The 17,638-nt window shown below is 38.8% G+C and overlaps 2 protein-coding genes across 3 annotated transcripts in view; one reads left to right on the top strand and one right to left on the bottom strand.

Moving 5' to 3' along the window:
- The window catches only part of BSX (brain-specific homeobox), a 3,971-nt gene extending 3,130 nt beyond the window's left edge, over positions 1-841 (top strand). Inside the window, exon 3 of the mRNA XM_008569215.1 lies at positions 602-841. Coding sequence (XP_008567437.1) covers positions 602-841 — 240 coding nt within the window. The remainder of the gene's footprint in view (positions 1-601) is intronic.
- Positions 842-16,136: 15,295 nt separating this feature from the next.
- Positions 16,137-17,638, bottom strand: part of LOC103587691 (chromosome unknown open reading frame, human C11orf63) — a 58,593-nt gene continuing 57,091 nt past the window's right edge. For both annotated transcript variants that reach the window (XM_008569214.1, XM_008569213.1), the window contains one exon: positions 16,137-16,586. In XM_008569214.1, the coding sequence (XP_008567436.1) occupies positions 16,389-16,586 (198 nt within the window). In that variant the 3' untranslated portion in view covers positions 16,137-16,388. The remainder of the gene's footprint in view (positions 16,587-17,638) is intronic.

Below are 17,638 nucleotides of genomic sequence, written 5' to 3'. Positions count from 1 at the left end.
CCCCCCCCCCGCCCCCCCCCCCCCCCCCGCCACCCAGACACACACTGTAGTTTAAGCCCCCTCCCTATTCCCCTGTCCTGAGCAGAACTGTTTTCATCTTCCTCCAGGCGCTGTTCACCTGCAGCCTCAAAACTCCTTCCTCCACTCCCTCTCTTATAGTCTCTGTACCCCAAAACGCAACTTGCTGTGAAATCTTTAGCCCTGCCAGGTCTGGGTCTGATTTTCCCCGGTGAGGACCAGCAAGTTCTAGTCTCATCTTCCTGTCCAGGAGTTGTTCTGGACCAGGTATTTGGATGTCTCAATCAGAGGAACATAAGTTGAGCGTAAAAGAGACTCGTCCACGCAGCACTTACTAATTCTAGTTAGTAACAGTACTGGTAATTACTAACCACGCCATTTTGATCCTCAACATTATTTTGGGACAATAACTCCTGGGAGCCTAAGGTGTTTGGTTTGCATTCAACCTAAGACGATCATTTGTGAGCAGCTGAGGCTGTCAGAGCTCTTGGATAACTCGTCAATGGACCCATTTTCCTAAGCCCCAGCAATCGCTCAGATCTGGAGGAATGACATTTTTTTTTTTTTATCTCCCTGAAACCAGGTGAAAACGTGGTTCCAGAACCGGCGGATGAAGCATAAAAAGCAGCTGAGGAAAAGTCAAGACGAACCCAAAGCACCAGACGGGCCCGAGACCCCGGAGGGCAGCCCTCGTGGCCCAGAGGCCGCTGCTGCCGAGGCTCAGCTGAGCCTGCCCGCCGGCCCCTTCGTCCTGACCGAACCAGAGGACGAGGTGGACATCGGGGACGAGGGGGAGCTCGGCTCAGGGCCGCACGTGCTCTAGGCGCCCAGGCCAGGGGCCGGCGGAGCGGGGGAGGGAGACAGGGGAGGAGACTGCGGGGCTGGGCGAGGTTCTCTCCCGGACCAGAGGATTCGGACTCCGGTCTCGCGGCGGATCTCGCAGATCAACTCCTGGCAGACAAACCAAACCCACCTGTCAACCCTCCAGCCGGTGTGGAGCCAGCGCGGCCAGTGGCTCGGCCTTCCGCCCTGTCCCTGTCAGGGGAGATTCTGCATCTGGGTTCGTTCATTCCCGCGTCCGGCACTTCAGCATCGGAGACCGGCCCAATACCGCGGCCCAAACTGGAACTTGGGCTCTGGGCTCCCTAATTCCATGGGGGACGCTTTTATCCCCCACGATCGCAGAACCTCTCCTTCCTCACCTCTCAGCCACCTGCCCCCAGCTCTGTTATCAGGGCTCCGCGGCCACTCCACCCCGACCCTTTTACCCTTCCTTGGGCAGTCCGATTGGCTGCAGGTGAGGGACCAGGTGTCTGGGGCCTTCCGCTCTGCGGGGATATAGGCAGAGCCACAGCCTGATCCTTAAAACATCCAGTGCCGGGGCAGACTCCTGCGCTGCTCGTCACTAACCTCCCATGTCCCCGTGCGCCCCACCCCCCATCTCTAACTCAAAAGCTAAGGCGACTCCCTCCTTCTCCAGGCGGCGCTTCCATCCTCCCCAGTCCCTTTTGTCATTAAAAGCTCGAGATTCTGCACCCCAGTACCCCTTCCTGAATTTGTGACCCCCGGGCACCGACGCCCTGTACGCCCTCTCTCCTCTATACTAAGCGCGGCCGCGCGCGGCAGAAAACTTGGGTGGAGAGAAATTCAGAGCCATTTCTGCTTCCCGGACTCATCGCGCTCTTTCCCCACAGCTCTTCCACGTCCCACAAGCTGCTGAAATTTTAAAAGTGAGTGTTCTTCGGCTTGTGTGTGGAAACGCTCCTTCTCAGTGCATTTTATGCGGAGTACCAGCAAGATGAAAGCTAAAGGGGAATAAGCTTAATAACGTTAAAATTAAAGCTAAAGGGGTTCCGGGCGTGCACCTCTTTGGGGACTAGGTGGGGCGGGGAGGGGGTCTGATTGCCCAAAGCGCTACCCTTCTTCTTTTTCCCTGAGAGGTCTCTTATTCACTTACTGGGTTTGCAGTCTCTTTAGATACAGAGTCTTGCTCATCAAAACTGGGAAGCGTCACGCGTTTCCCGGAGTCGTTTGTTCCCGCGTCCCCACACGCGCCCGCCCGCTCGCCTCGGCCTTGGGCAGTTTTCTGTTCCCGGTAGAAATGAAATTGGGTAACGACGTTTGGTTAGCAGATCCCCTCTCCCTCACCCGGATTTTTCTGTTTTTATTCGTTTAATTAATGGTCTTGAATTCCACCTACGTGGAAAAGGTCACCGCAAATGGTATGTTGTGGCTCTGAAATGCAGAAGGCATAGAGATCTGATATTGGGAGTTTGAAATTAGGCTGAGGAATTGTGATGAGAATACATACCAAGTATGCATATGAAATATAGCAACCGTGCCAGAGGTGGCCTCCGCTTCCAATCTCCCTTTAGCTCTGGTTGTGTCTTTAGGTAAGTGAGCCCAGGAAGGTTGGATAAGAGTGAGGTTAGCTGGGTGGAATCCCACCCTTGAGTCCTAATGATTCATAATAATTATATAGGCCGGAGTGGTGTTAGCTTGAGTCACATTTAAGCTTTTCGTTTTCAATTTCTCCAATAAGGGGATAAATCCTAAAGATCCTTGTAGATCTAAATTCTATGGTTCTATGAATGTAGCAGTAGAATTTTTAACTTTTTACTTTAGGCTTCTTGGAGAATCATTACCTGAGGCAAAGATTAGTGTCAGAGTGAGAACTTTACCCAATCTGCATCATTTAGGAGGCAAAACTATTGCTTCTAAAACATAAGCATTGTACAGCTTTTTGGATTTTCCAAAGTGCTCTTTAATCAATCAATGATCTTGTGAGTCACAGATGACGAGGATTATTTTCCTTTTTCGTAGATGAGGAAGTTGAGCCTTAGCAAGACTGAAAGATTTACCCATGAAATCAGGACTAGTGACAGCCAAAGGGGATAAAAATATCTCTTATGACTCCTTGTTCCTTTCTTTTCCCATGCACATCATTATTATTTATTATTTTTTTCCTGGTAACAATGCATTGATTGGCATTTTGCCTCTATCACTTTATAAAAACATCATTCTCATTTCTTTAGATTGTGTATATATGATTATTAAAAGCAAATCTAGGCTCAGATTTCTCCCCTCCTTCTCTGTTCAGAAAGGTACCATTTGGGGGCGGGAATTTATGACAAATGCTTTATGATAAGACGAAAGACTTGGACAGAGAGAAAAAAATAATTTGTGAATGAGAATGTTTCTTGTAACCTGGAAGAAAAAGTAGATACTATTACACAAGATCATGAAATCAAGGGAAAAATCTCAAATTCTTCTAATCCAGGAAAAACAACAACTAAATGGGATTTGAGAAGAATCTATAAAGTGAGTAGAAATACTGTGTATTTGGGGAAAAGCTGTGTGTGTGTGTGTGTCTGTGTGTGTGTGTGTATGTTTAAATCAGCGAGTGAACACAAACCCCAAAGCACCAGGCCTTTAGCTCTTTCTTCTCCTGCTTTTATAACAAGATGCCAGGGCTTATTCTGAGTCTAAGTGGAGCAGATTAAGTGCATTTGATGACCCTTTGTGTTGAAAAAGTGGGTAAATAGGAAACACTGTTACTCTAGGCACAGCTCTGACTGATTGGGGGCAGAATGAATCCTGGAGCCCATGGAATGTCTGGGTCTTTGATTCACGAACATTAAACATGAGAAGATGCTCATTTCTCCTCATCCTGGTTCTCCTTCTGTAGCTGCTCATGGCTGAATCGGGTGGGAAGCTTAGAACTGCAGCACTAGTCACCTCAACTGTGGCACGCTTTTCTCATCAAAAAACTCCCCGAAGTTGGTGGCAAACAATCCAGTAGCAAAGTTCTCCTACTTTTTTTTTTTTTTCATACAGGGGGTTAGTGATAATGGTAGAGGAAAGATACAATTTAGCCTCAATTTAATGTAACATACCAGCACTTTTTAGTTTTGGCCTTCAATATTGATCAAAGCCTCCTTATGCTGAAAAGGTATTTTGTCTGAATTACCCAGGCTTTTGCCTCAACTCAGTTTCACTCAGAGGTGACATCTGACAGAACTGTGTTCATTATGATATATTAAAGAAAGACATACATAGGTCTGATTTTGAAGGGGCAAAACATCTTAAAATAACCAAGGTGGGCAGTCATCCTACATTTAATCCCAAATGTAATAAGTAATTTGTTCCCTATTTGTTCCTAATGCTGTTTCTGATGGACTTCATTTCATAGATTCTCAGAGAGGGACTCCTTATAATATTTCTGCTCACATGACATAAGAACATAGTTAATGGACAACATACCATCCAGCCCAGTATTAGGTGATAGTGGCACTAAGAAATGCTTACCTGGAATCCATGACACCACTCCAAAAGACAGAGGGCTGGCTTTTGTTGATGCGTTTGATAATCAGACAGAAAGAGATAAGAAGGCACAGAGCAAGCAGGATGCTTTCTGGTACTAAGAGAATTGTGCAATGGAATATTTAGTTGAAGCAGTGACTCCCTGGTCTTCTCAAATTGGGCTCAATATATGTGCAAAAATAATGAGTTAATTGAAATATTTTATATAGTATATTTATGTTATATTCTTGGCATTGCATTTTAAAGAGAATGTTGACAAGCTAAGATCTATCCAGTATGCAGGAACCTGGAGAGGAAAGGATGTGGAAAAGAACAAATAGAGAACTGGACCTTTTTAGCTTGGAGGAGCAAAGCTTTGGGAGGAGGTTAGCTATGGTAGTTGCATTTGAATATTTACCTATTGTGCCATGCTAAAGATGTCAGAACCATAACCAATATGTTATGGTTCCAGGGATTTTCAAGTTTCTCCTATAGGTCAGGTACTGTGCTGTCCATCAACAAAACAGTCTAAGTCCACAAAGCACTAACCATCTTTTCACCAGAAAAATTTAAGCAGAGGCTGGAAGGCAAAACATGGGAATTCTCTATTATGGATTTCTTCATCAGTGTGGGGTTAGGCTAGATATCCTGTATGGTTCTTTGCAGCCATTAAGATCCTAGTATTTTGTCTTTTTGTAGGAGAGTTTAAGTTCTAAGTTACTAAAGTTATTTGTCATCTCACTAAGATTTCAGTTTATGTACTCTAATTTAAATAAATATATTCATAGCAATGAGAATTAAGAGAAACAAAAAAGGAAGAAAAATATTTATTTGTTAAAGAACTCTCAACACCTCATTCTAGAAAGAACATAAAAACAAAGTCATGTTCCACTAAGTTAAAGACAAAGACATAGTCAGGACACAATTGTCAGTGTTAGAATAGACATTTAACAAAAATCTAAGCCTTTCATTTTATAAATTGAAGAAATTAAGGTCCAGGTATGACAGTGGCAGAATTAAGAATAGAGGCCAATTTTAATTATTGTAACTTACGAGTAACTCATGTTGTGATAAAAGTGATGGTGGGCTATTGTCACTATAGCATGTGATAAAAGTGATGGTGGGCTATTGTCACTATAGCATGTGGAGGAGAGGATTTTCATGGCAAGAATCTGGATGTAAATTTTTGAAAAATTGTAGCCATAAATTATCTAGTACAATCTTAGGTCAGCTTTTGGAAAAATTTCTGGTTAAGAGCAATCTAAAACTTGAATGGGTTTTCCTGGGAGGTATTGAGTCCCTTAACCCTGTTTTCACCCAGGGTTGAGTAACCACTTGCTGGGATGTTCTAGAAGATATTCCTGTATCCAATGGGATGAGCTAGATGATCTGTAAGCTACCTCAATTGTATTGTATACATTTCTCTATTCTAAAAATGTTGACCCAATCTTTTTAAATTACAGATGAGGCAACTGAGAGAGAGATTGACTTACTTGCCCAATGTCATACAGCCTATTAGTTTGGTGAGTTACTGAACTAACATATCTAAAACTCAGAGCTAATTCCAACAAGTATTTAGGAGTGAGATGAAAATTCTAAACAGCTCTCATGTTTCCTCTCCATTGTATTTTATGGTTATTATCCCCCCTCTCAAGACACATTTCTGTTGCATTTTATTTACTCCTTCCCTTTAAGAATTCCCGGCGCATGCACTGGATAACCTTTCCTCCACGATTTCACTTATAATAATTCCATGAGCCTTCTCTTATTGTTGTCTTTATAGTATCAGGGAGCCACAATTGGATTTGGTATTATAACCACGGGCTAGATGACTTGGTTTAGAGGCTTGAATTCTAATCTTACTTTTGCCAATGATAACATCATTTCTCTTACTCATCATCTTGAAAAATGAGAAAAGTGCCCTATAACTCAGTTAAGAATGAAGAGGACACGTGAGATAAGAGCTATGAAAGTACTTCTGTGAGATCTCGGATGAAAGGAGCTAGAGGAAGATAATGAATTACAATATAGATCTGAATGTATCAGTGAAAAATAAAGTCCCTGACACCAAACTTCACTGGACTACAGCAGTTACAATATAGTTATCTAAAAGGTGACTATTAGTCTTATGACTCATCATGTCATTACAAAGGGGTTATTATGTCTCTTTCAAAGGAATTTCATTTTAAAAATAACATCACATTTTCTCTTTGTCTGTCGTTGTCTTACCTCTCGGGCTCAGAGAGGACTTGTAAGCCCCGAATGAAATAGGATTCAGAAGGTTTCATTAAGGATGTTTTCTTTAGAACACATCTTTTTTTTTCTTCCCCCTCATTACCTATCCTGCCCCCATTCTCCCCAAGAGTTTCTGTTAATAGGGTAACCTATTTGGTGACAAACATAATGATACGTAGGGAGGGATGTTAGAATTCAAGTTCATGGAAACCCTCTTAAGTGACAAGGAATTGCCTATGATTCCTGTATGGAATCTATCAGGGGAGATTCAGAATTTAAATTTCCTTCTGAAGATTTTTAGAGAATTTTTTAGCTTAAAAAAGACACATTTTATGAATATATAAGAATAAGTAAAAGAGTTTTAAAAAATATTGACTAATGTAATCCTTGGGGATTAGCTGAACGTTTCTAACAACCATTCTCACCCTAGCTTCCATGGCTACAGATAATGGAGCAATTGAGTGTACTTGCCAATATTCTAGCTGGAAGTTAAAGGATGGTCAAATAGTCTTTATTCTTCCTCAGTGCTTGACTTGGGAAGAGAAATAAACTGTGGAAAGCAATGGGAATAGGGATAGAAGGATGACTTCTTATCCTGAGTTTCAAGTGGGAATAATTTACAAGCTAAAAACAAAACACTGATACTTCATCATTTACACACACACACATTGTTTAATGAGTCAAATAGTTCTTTAAGGATTATTTTTTGTTTATTCTTACAATTTTATTAATAATGCATAAATGGTTAATGGACAGGCACTACCAATTTGACTGACCTATCTTAGCTACCATGTGGAAAAGTATTTTCTATTTATCCAACTTACCCATTTATAAAAATGTCATCTTGGACCCCAAGTTTACACAATAAATAAATCTAATTCATACAATCATCCATTATATCTTTAAAAAAATAAAATAAAACGTCACTTTTCTTTAACTTTTAAAACACCTGCCCAAGTTGTTTGCTGGGATTAGAAGCAGAGGGCTGACAAAGAAACATGAGATAAAAATACCTGTGAGACCATCTATCATCAATGCTTTATTGATGGGCAATTCTCTCATACTGATGTATCAAAAATACATTTTGAAGAGTAAAGGAAAAAAATACCCTTGTTCATTTCTAGGTTTCTTACCCCTTAAGTATCCACATTAATAAATCTTACATTCCATGGAAACATCATGACAACATGTGAGTTATACAATGTACACTATACTGAGGGACAAATCAAAAAGCAAAGGACCTAACAAACCTGGGAAATGTTACTCAAATTTCTCTCTTTCTGCTTTATTGATCTGGACACAAGGATTATTTTTTAAAATAATGGTCTCCTGCCCCCTTCCCCAGTTTTTTTTTTTTTTTTTTACTAGATAGTCAACCACATTCCATTTTTGGCTGATAATTTTGGTATTTACCCTCATGTTTCTAAATGATTTCACCGAATTGCTGCCTCTTTGCCATTTGGTATTTGTATTTTAAGAATTACCTAGTACTTCACACTGTAAAAGATAACAATTGTATTTTCTTTCTACTCTACTCTTACCACATATGTGAACCCTCTATGTCTTTCTTCCCAACACTGTAACTTTGGTGAGATCATTATTATGACATGTAAACATGATTCTCAGCTATGCCAGGTAATCACCTACTTTTCTTTTCTGCAAGACTTTCTGTTTTCCTTGGGATTCCTGCTTGTCTTATTTTATTTTCTTAATTTTAATGTACTTATTACTTAATCCCAAACTCTTCATCATTTATCTATATCCCTCTCCCAAGATATTCACATGTTCCTAACATTTCATTTTCTTGAACAAATCTTTCCCAGAGACTTCTGATCTGCTCCACTCTAGATTCTATGTCAACGCATCTCCCTTACCCATTGACCTGGGGGTTCTTTTAATTTTATTATACTCTCATTTCTCATATCTTCTTTTTGGAGCATAGTTTAACTCTAGTTTCCTGAGAATTGGTGTATGAGAGGTAAATGTTTTGAGATCATCTTTGTCTAAAAAGTATCTTCATTCTAGCTCATGCTATCCTAGTATTTTGACTAGTATATAATTCTAAGTTAGAAATCATTTTTGAATACTTTTGGGTGCATCACTACATTGATTTTTAGCTTCCAGTCACTGTTGTGAAGCCTAAAGCTATTTTATTCTTGATTCTTTGTGTGTCCTGTTTTATATATTCACTTCTTTTTCCTTTCTGGAAGTCTTAGAATGCTATTTTTGTAGCCAGTGGACTGAAATTTTACAATTATGTGCCTTGTTTTAGGTCTATTTTCATCTATTATTCTGGATACTCAATGGGCCCTTTCAGTCTGAAATCTATTTTTTTTTTCAGTTATGAGAAATTTTCTTAGTTTTTTGATGATTTCTATCACTCTTTTTCTATGTTTGTTCTTTATGGAATTCCTACTATTTGTATTTTTAGCTCCTGGAATTACCCTCTAAAATTCTTATCTTTTCTTTCCTATTTTCTATCCTTTTGCCTTTTTGCTCTGATTTCTAGGAAAATTCCTCAATGTTATCTTCTAACTTTACTTTTGAGTTTTTAATTTCTCTACCATATTTCCAGTTCCCAAGATCTCTTTTAATTTCCTTGTCCTCCTCCGTCTTTTTAATGGTATGGTGTATGTTATCCTCAAACGTCTGAAAATCCTTGGTTGTCTGCTCATGTTTAAGTGTCAGAGACCGAAAAGCTGATTGGAAACGATGAGTACATGGTGGGACTTGTTGAGTTCTTTAGTTGGAGAACCTCTGAAGTCAAGATTTTTAGGTCTTTTCTTTTAGGCTGGTCAGATTCCCCCGAGAAGAATTTTCTAAACTCCTGCTTGTAGGATGAAATCCCAACATTCTGGGAGCCAAGGGGAAGAAGAGGACCAGAGGTCTCTGTATTTAGAACACACCTGTTCACTATTGACTCTTCTTTTTTTTTTTGGTACTGTGCATACTCAACAGAGCCAGTTGTCCCTCACTCCAGAGACACGGGGGCAGTAGAGGGCCTGTGCTTAGCAGCATGGACATTGGGGAATGGATTTATAGGACTACCTGCTCTTAGACTTTTATCCAGTCATCCTTGATTTGGATTCCTCATCTACCTCCAGAGGTAATTGACATCATCAGTTCCTGAGCATTTTGGGTATTCTGTGGTGTAAATCAGATTGATTATTGGTTTTCCCCTTTGCTAGTTAGAATTTAGTATTTTTGGAGTCTTGTCAATTTTTTTTAACAACTCGTTCATCTGCTTTCCAGTTTTCAGATTTTTTTTTTTTTTTTACTTGTAAGGGGATCCCAACCCTTGGCTCGGTGTTGTCAGCACCATGCTCAGCCGGTGAGCGTACCAGCCATCCCTATATAGGATCCGAACCTGTGGCCTCAGCGCTTTCAGCACCGCACTCTCCCGAGTGAGCCACAGGGCCGGCCCCAGTTTTCAGAATTTTGTTACTATTGTCCCACTTCCTGTTCTCCCTATTCTTATACATTTAGACTTTTTAAAACCTTTTACTGTGATTTATTGGGGGCTTGTGAAGGGAGTAAAATAGATGTGTGTATGTGTGTGTGTTCAGTCTACCATATTTATCCAGAAATCTCATAATTATTTTGGCTTTTACAGTGAGCAAAGGAGTGTTGATCTTTTACCTTGATATTTCTTTTATGTAACTGAATTGTTAAGGGACAGGAGAATTGCATTATCACTAGAACAGATTAAAAGGCTGATTTGCTTGCCAAGCACAGAATAGCCCTTCCTAGCTCATATTAAGTGATGCAGTACCAATGGCCTGGGATCTGCTGGGTTGAGAGCATTGGAAGTTAGAGTTGGTCCTTGAGAATCTTTGTTTGTGGATGGTCCTGAATAGTTCTTCAGGACATTCTTAGAAATTTCAAGGTGAGTGAATTTATGTTATTTCATTTTTCTTGGTCTCAAATGAATTTAAAACCTAGTTCCCTAATTAACTGAAGAGAGGGTAGAAATAGAAAGGATAAACAGAGAAAGCAAGACAGAGATACATATACACATATATACACGCACATACATGTGCACACACGTGTGCATATACAGGCTCCTAAAGAGAATGATGCAAACAGGACAGGGAGAATTGGAGGGTGATCAATTAAGACATTAAGTGTTTTGTGATACATGGCCGCATCTGCATTTTGCCCTGATAACAGGGCCATCAGCTCATTTTCAGAGGGTTGCTGCCTTCTTCAGCTCAAGCCTCAGATCAAAGCAAAACTGTCTGCTTGCATTTTCCAATCAGAATGGGGATGCTAATTTATACTCCTTAATGTGTGATGGTAAGAGACTCCTTCAATTAACTGAATTCTATAGCCAGCAAAATAAAAGGTATACAAAGAGGCGCAGGCTGAAAGAGCCAAAATTCTCATTAAATCAAAAGGTCCAGCATTCATTACTGCATGCATCTGAGGCTAAACACTAAATATGGGGATCATCAAAGGAAGTTTAATGGGTTAAATTGAGAATATAATCTAATTAAAATATTAGACATGGCTAAATAGTTCTTTGATATTCATCTAAAGGTTTCATTAAAAATAGGTGCTTGAGGTTTGTAACATAGGAGATTATCAATTTTGAGTAGAGAAAACAAATTTAGGGACCTCATCACCACTACTTCAAAGTGTCACCATTGTGTGGAGGCAGAGGAAATGGGAAAAGACATCACCACCAGGTGGACAGGGTGGAGATATGAGACAGGACCAACTATGCTTCATAGTAATTTTGATAGTTGTCCGATTGTAAAAAATAATAAAGTGTAAGATTAATTTGGGAGATGAATTTGCCACCAAGAAAAGAGTACATATGGGTCCCAAATATTTAGTGTGGAGATCTACGTTGGTTTTGTTCAGCACATTCTCTACTTCCCTGGTCTGTGTAGATAGCTTCCCAAAGGGTGACTGATTTTACTTTCTGGATTTTTAATTTCTGACAGTTATTTCCCCTATTGTCAAATTTGTGCCATAAGGATACTTACTACTTAAACATCTCTTGCAAAAGCTTGAGACCCTAGAGACAGTACCCTAAGAAGCCAGTTTAGCAGCTCCTCTACAAGCTGCCCACTCAGTAAAGGGTATTTATAAAATCTTATCAGAAATTTCCAAGGCTTCTCTAAATACATTTGCCTGGAATGCTCACGTCATTGTAATCCTTTCAACCTGTTAGAGCTATTTAACAGCAGAAGACCATTTATTCAGCTATTGAAAATTAATTACTTACATTACCCAAGTTTGCAAGGGGGAAATGAAAAGGCAATGGAGAGGCAGAAGGGAGGCAACCCTGTCCACCAAATTCTTTTCTCCTCTCTTCATATTTTCAAAGAGCCACTGTATTGAGAGACAGAGTGAGCTGAAAAATTGATTCATTTCGCATCTTACTGCATCTTGCAATGTTATTTTCATAACATTTTGGGAAGCCCCCAACTTTCCAGTTATTTTACTCAGCCAAAATTAAGTAACCAAACATGAAAAATAGAAATGTTTTTGACTGGGTAGTACTTTAGGGAGTGAGATGGATGAATGAATAAATGTCTGCCACCCAAAGCCTTTTGCTTTCCATTGGCCAGGTATTTGCTTAGGAAATAGAGACATTTTATGCTTTTCCAGTATCTTCATGAGAAAGATGTGTGGTTTTCCTTAATGAAGCTAGAGGGTGAGAAGAAACTTAAACTGGGGATGGTGAGGTGAAGAGACAATTCTGGATATTAGATTTTCAGCTGCTCTGAGACCCAACTTCAGTATATTTTAAAAAGTGGAATAAATATCTAATTATAATTTTTATTATAATATATATTGCCTTTATTTGGCCTTTATAGTATAGAAATAATATTATTTTGCCTAACAATATAGACAACTTCTTATAATTACTGATATAGGTAGAGTGAGCACTATGGATAAACAAAATCCACAGTAACTCAAAAATTTCACTTTGTGCTACAGTTTTAAATCCTTTCCTTGCTGAGAAAACAAGTAAATAGGCCAATGGAGTATTCGCGCATCTTATTTTCTCTTTTTATCCACAGGGAATAGAAATTATGAAAACACATTTAGCATTAGGGAGAAGTCCTATAGTCATCCCATGAATACTTGAGAGCTGGATGAAATATGTATTATTCAAAGCTTATTCTTACCCTAACAGGAAAAGGTTCGGATCTTAACCCTTGGCTTGGTGTTGTCAGCACTATGCTCAACCAGTGAGCCAACCGGCCATCCCTATATAGGATCCAAACCTGTGGCCTTGCTGTTATCAGCACCACACTCTCCTGAGTGAGCCACAGGCCGGCCCTAGGAAAAGGTAATCTTTAAAAAAAAAAAAAAGACATATTTAGGAGAGCACCATTGATTTTTCCTTAAGAATATTATATTTTCAAATGCTACTTCTAATATAATGGTAATATATATGCTCTGAAGCACATCTTGGGAGAAAATTAGCTAAACTTGTTCTGATATCTGCAGAGTATCACCCAAATTCAATTCACTTTCTGCTATTTTTCAATAAGTAATTAAAAAAGAATTCCCCCTGAGTTGATCTAGTCTGCTATTGTAGGCCTTTTGCTATCAACATGAACATTCTCAATTAGCTCCAGTGTTGTTATAATTACTGGACGTGTTTTCAAACAACTCCCAGTTAATAACTATTGGGATGAAGAGTCATTTTCTCAGTGTAGACTAGACCGTGCACGTTCATGCTTGCTGTGATGTTTTGACAATGATTCATTAACCAATAATAAAGCCCCAACTGGAACCATTAAGCATCAGTGCCTTTGCTAGACTTACCTTTTATTTCATTCCTCAATATTGTCTTTTTTTGACTCGGTTTCTGGATAACTCCCAAGAGACTCCTTACTATACGAAACAATATCATGAAGACAGCTGTCATTAAATTCAGCTACTTGTAAAGAAGCTCCCCTTAAGAGGATGCTCTTGTTGGAAACTCAAGGTGGAAAAACACCATAAAAAGAAGGCTGTAATAAGACAGAATATAGCTTATAGTCCTTTATTTGCACCAGTTCACAGAGATTAAGCAGATTAGGTACTATGTCTTTCAGTGTTATATATAACATCTGGTCAAACACAGGCCTTCCATCATTATATTAGTCAAGTTTGAAGTTCTTTTGTTTTCTAACAGGCAGATTGTTTTGACTTCTTGAGTATCTGAAACAGAAATGCTATAAAACTGATCATTGATCCACTTGGATCTGTAAAACATCAATATTATTGTCATTAGAACAATTTAAAAGGAGAGCAAAAAAGTGTTCATCATTCACTATTCCTTCAGAATCTCTCCCCTTAGTCTCATGGTAGGTTAGTGACATTTTGCTGGTTCTTACTATTGTGAGATGACATGGGACCGAGTAAAGGGGCATTTTGATCCATTCTTCAGTTTGAATCCTAAATATCCAGCAAATACATTTTACTTCTTTAGCCAACGTCCTTTTAGATGCCACTTGGCACCATATAAATAATTTTGATGTTCTGGAGTCTTATGTGCTGGATGGTAAAGACTTGCCTTGGGGGTAAAGATCATGTGAAGTGTTTTTTGACAGCTCAGTGTGGGTTCTCGACAATCTGTGTGAAAGAGAAGGATTTAACAATGCTCTGGCTAACAGAAAAAAAGTTATGGGAAGTTTTTGAAAAGTTCTGGGAAAAAAATGAAATAGTTTCTCTCTTACTGGTCAGCATGTATGTTCGAGTTGCTGCATATGTCTATTATAACTTTATCAGTGTAGGAAGGAAGTTGACAGATTGTACACATTAAAAAAATTATTAGGTCCACAGCCATGTGTATTTCTAAAAATTAGACTTAGTGGTGATTATTCAGGTCCAAAATTGAGATTCATAACAAGTACATGTTTCTTGCCCACACAGAGAAACAAGAACGACCTCCTTCCATAAATAAGTAATCAAATAGAACTGTTCTCGGTGTTGAAAGGTGGGGAACTCAGACCCAGCTGCTCTGCCACCACTCTCAGTAGGACCGATAGATTTCAGAGGCACTGCTCTTTTCTTGATCTCCATCTCCTCTTCTGAAAAATAGGCAGTTGAACAAGATAATCTCTCTCCAAGCTCTAAGTTCTGTTAAGATACTCTAATAAGAATGGAATATTTAAAAATTTTACTCTGGCTCTCTAAATATGAAAAAACAAAAATATCTCTATATGCATTCTTTTATCTTCCAGAGTAAGTTTAAATTTAAGGCCATTTAGGAAAAGAAAATTCATCAAGGTTATTCAATTTATCTCATGTTTCTCAAAATGTCTTCATCATGTATCCTGAAGTGGCCTCTTCTTTTAGGAACGGTTTGGATTGTGATTTTCCTAAACTAACTCATGTATTATTTTCCAGATACCACTGGAACATGATTTTCTGATTTTCTATTTATCTTCAGATACTTGTTATCTTTCCAGACTCCCAACTCTAACTGCTTCCAGTTTTAAGAGAAAGTTATGTATAGGCACCTCATATACCACATTATGGTGTATTAAATGTAGAGAACATACGAGTAATGTATTTGCCCTAAACTGGTGTTAAAATTATCAATTTCTGGATATGTCCATCTAAGAATGCAATACCCATCTAATATAAGGAAGGAACTAAAAAATTAAATCCTCCAGTAATTATTTTAAGACTAGGAATATTTACAATGTTTCAAAAGGTAAAAAAGGTAAAAAATATTTATGAATGTTTATATTAAGTAGTAAACTATGGAATGCTTTTGTCATGTAATATTTCTTGTGTGTATATGCACACATTTAACAATATTTTAAGCAATCTGTGATGGGAAGGTGTCCAGCAAATTTATATACTTGGAGTAAGTAACTTTGATAAAGTGTCTCTCTCAGAGTTGCCTGAGTTGGGCATTTTCGAACTTGTTGGAGGATTTCTAATTAATGTCTTTATTTTATTTTGTGGTTGGCTGGTAGAGGGATCTGAACCCTTGACTTTGGTGTTATAAGGCTGTACTCTAACCACCTGAGCTAACTATCCAGCCCTCTGACTAATGTCTTGATGCTGTGTTAGAACAACATTGGAATGTGTTCTATTTGAGTAGGCACATCTAGATGTACCTTCATCTTTTTCAATTTTATATATAAACCCTTTGCTAAAGTTGGAGATTCTAGTAGTATTTTTGAAATGTTATCTGAAAATTTATTGATGATTAGTTAATTGAGTTCATTTTAGGAGTAACTGAAATGTTTATGCTATTTTTTTTTCTCATCAGAGAGGTAAGTAAGAAACACAAGTATATAAATTTATTTCTGGGTAACTTCAAGGTTTTCATTATGCTAAGGAAGCATAGAGATAGATTAAGAAATCAAAAGATCCAACATACGGGCCAGCCCGGTGGCGCACTGCTACAGTGCGCTGCTTGGGAGTGCAGTGGTGCTCCCGCCGAGGGTTCGGATCCCACATACAGACCAGTTCCCGCTCACTGGCTGAGCGAGGTGTGGGAGCAACACCGAGGGTTGCGATCCCGTAGCCGGTCCCGGTCCGGTATGGGCGCGACACTGAGGGTTGCGATCCGTTGCTGGACACGAAAAAAGACAAAAAAAGATCCAACATAAAAGCAAAGGCTTTATTCTCTAGTACTTATTCAGCCCAAATTCTGATTTGAAAATAGATAACTAAAAATCTTCCTAGAAAGTAAAATATGGCCCCATAATCTGATTGGGCCCCATATTTTAAATCCTGCACAAAGCCACATGAACTGCAGTTAGGTGATAGTAATTGGTCATCACTTTCAATGCAGACAGATTGGCTGGAGTTTGTTTTCTCCATGTCCATTCCTGGAGTGTTTTTGGTCTCCTACAAGATGTTGTCTATACAATGTGAAGGACTTTGAAAGCAGCCACAGCTTGCTTTTCCCTTTCGTGTCTGCTCTGCAGTATTTCCAAAAGTGAGATTTCAGGTAAACGTTCTTCTTTTCCAGCATAGGTTGGGTTTTTTTCTTCCTTTGATGCTTGACCAGTCAGATTTGGTATTTTGGGTTTTGGGATGGTCTTAGCATATTCCAAAGCCTAAAAGCATAAAGATAAAATTTTATTTGAAATGGGAAGTGAGCCCTGATTCCTTAAATTAAATCTAGTCTTAGGAAATGTTTATTTACAATATAAATGGAGACTACTAGTGTAATATAAAACACGGGTGGAAATTGAGGTCAAATGGAAAATGCAAATAATCCAATATAAGGAACAGTTTAAACAAAACAAATTAGCCACAAAACAATAGGCTGTGGGGAAAAAAGGAGCTGAAGAATGACATACACAGTTGTGTCCTTTGGATGTTTTCTTCATAAAACTGAGTTTCCTTCAAGTGTTTGAAAATAGATATCTCATGTGTTTGATCTATTTTGTTTCTGGCAGTCTTATTAAAACCAAATTTCTAGTAAGGAGATATTAACAGACCTTTCTATCCAAAGAGGACTTGTTACAGCTTGAGACCAAAGACATCACTGTAGTTGATATAAAATTGAGCCTCTGTTATTATATCAACTATTCTTGTTCCTAGGCTCTTAGAACTCTAGAAAGTATGAGGTCAAAAATTATTTTTTTCTTTAGTATATCTACAGAAACCTAAATGTTGGGAAAAGGCAGACTTTTCTTCAGTGATGTCAGTTCTGAAAGGCATCACAATAAAAATGAGGTCACTAAATATGATTTCTAAGTCCTTTACATCAGTTTTGTATTTTAATAAGAGTTTCTTGTTAGCCGAATTGAAAATGGATAGTATCTTCTAGGTCCTGGGAAGAGAAAAAAACTCCAAAACATAGGGAAAAAATCCAGACTTCTCAGCGTGTGTAGGTGAATTCCATAGGAATTTCTAAGTATAGATTTGTTGCTTTGAAGTTCTTTGTGAAAAAGTAGTAGATTGGAGAAAAAAGAAAAAGTGGCACCTTGGAAACCCAATCAAGTGACGTGAGGTCTTCAAGGTCTGAGGAAGAAAGGCAACAAACAGAAAATATGATGGTCTGCAAAAAAGAACATGAAGTACAAATTCCTAAAGGCACCGAAGGATCACTTGTCCCTTATGCAAAGAGTCCCATGCTCTTACTGGGATTAGGTAGATCTAT

The sequence above is a fragment of the Galeopterus variegatus genome, unplaced genomic scaffold, assembly GCF_000696425.1.
Source record: "Galeopterus variegatus unplaced genomic scaffold, G_variegatus-3.0.2 Scaffold478, whole genome shotgun sequence".
Taxonomy (NCBI): Eukaryota; Metazoa; Chordata; class Mammalia; order Dermoptera; family Cynocephalidae; genus Galeopterus; species Galeopterus variegatus.
This window is presented reverse-complemented; position numbering and strand designations above follow the sequence as displayed.